At 35.4% G+C, this 652-nt stretch overlaps 1 protein-coding gene across 9 annotated transcripts in view; it reads left to right on the top strand.

The window, feature by feature from the left end:
* LOC119591560 (protein kinase C and casein kinase substrate in neurons protein 1-like) overlaps positions 1 to 652 on the top strand; it is a 62,778-nt gene that overhangs the window by 44,265 nt on the left and 17,861 nt on the right. Inside the window, exon 7 of one of the 9 annotated variants that reach the window (XM_037940320.1) lies at positions 322 to 333. The exons of the other annotated variants lie outside the window; for them this stretch is intronic. Coding sequence (XP_037796248.1) covers positions 322 to 333 — 12 coding nt within the window. The remainder of the gene's footprint in view (positions 1 to 321; positions 334 to 652) is intronic. 9 annotated transcript variants of the gene reach the window in all.

The following is a 652-nucleotide window of genomic DNA, read 5'->3' as shown; positions in this document are numbered from 1 at the left end:
CAATGTTATACTTAACCTTAAGAAGTCCCACGTGGCAGGAAGCAAAATGGTATCGCAGCATTTTAGATTTTAAGACCCGGAGAAAATCTCTCTGTGGAATCTCACGTACAAAAACTCAGTTTCCTTTGTTTTGTTGTTAAAATCTTTTTTTTTTTTATCTTATGAATTTGTTCTTATTTATGTTACTCATTTTTGGTTAGTAATGTATCTTTCTTGTTGTCTGTGTTTCTTGATTTTCTTGTTTCCTTTACGTTCTTTAATACATATATGCCAAGCAAATGTGCATGTCTAACCAGTTCCTGATTTCTTTGTGTTGCACAGAGGTTCCAAGCGGTGAGTTTTGGGTGGGTGGTTAGAGGCTAGACTAACAGCTAGACGTCACTCCTTTTAGTGTAAACTTGGCACCCATTTGCCTTTAGATCAGCATTTGGATGCAGTGGAAAGATATTTGTACTTCATTATGAACTGATTAATTGATTAATTCAGGAAACTTGCCAAGTTTTTTCCTGCTATGTAAAAGCCTTATAATTTATTGTGTCAAATGTAGTGATTACTTTTTTCCAAGGTAGTGGAGCCTTGAGGAGGCCAGTGTTACTGTAGAAGTCATTTGTTTTTCTAGAGTGCTAAACAATTGGTTGAAGATAAAATGCAC

The sequence above is a fragment of the Penaeus monodon genome, chromosome 28 (assembly GCF_015228065.2).
Source record: "Penaeus monodon isolate SGIC_2016 chromosome 28, NSTDA_Pmon_1, whole genome shotgun sequence".
NCBI classification, from domain to species: Eukaryota; Metazoa; Arthropoda; class Malacostraca; order Decapoda; family Penaeidae; genus Penaeus; species Penaeus monodon.
This window is presented reverse-complemented; position numbering and strand designations above follow the sequence as displayed.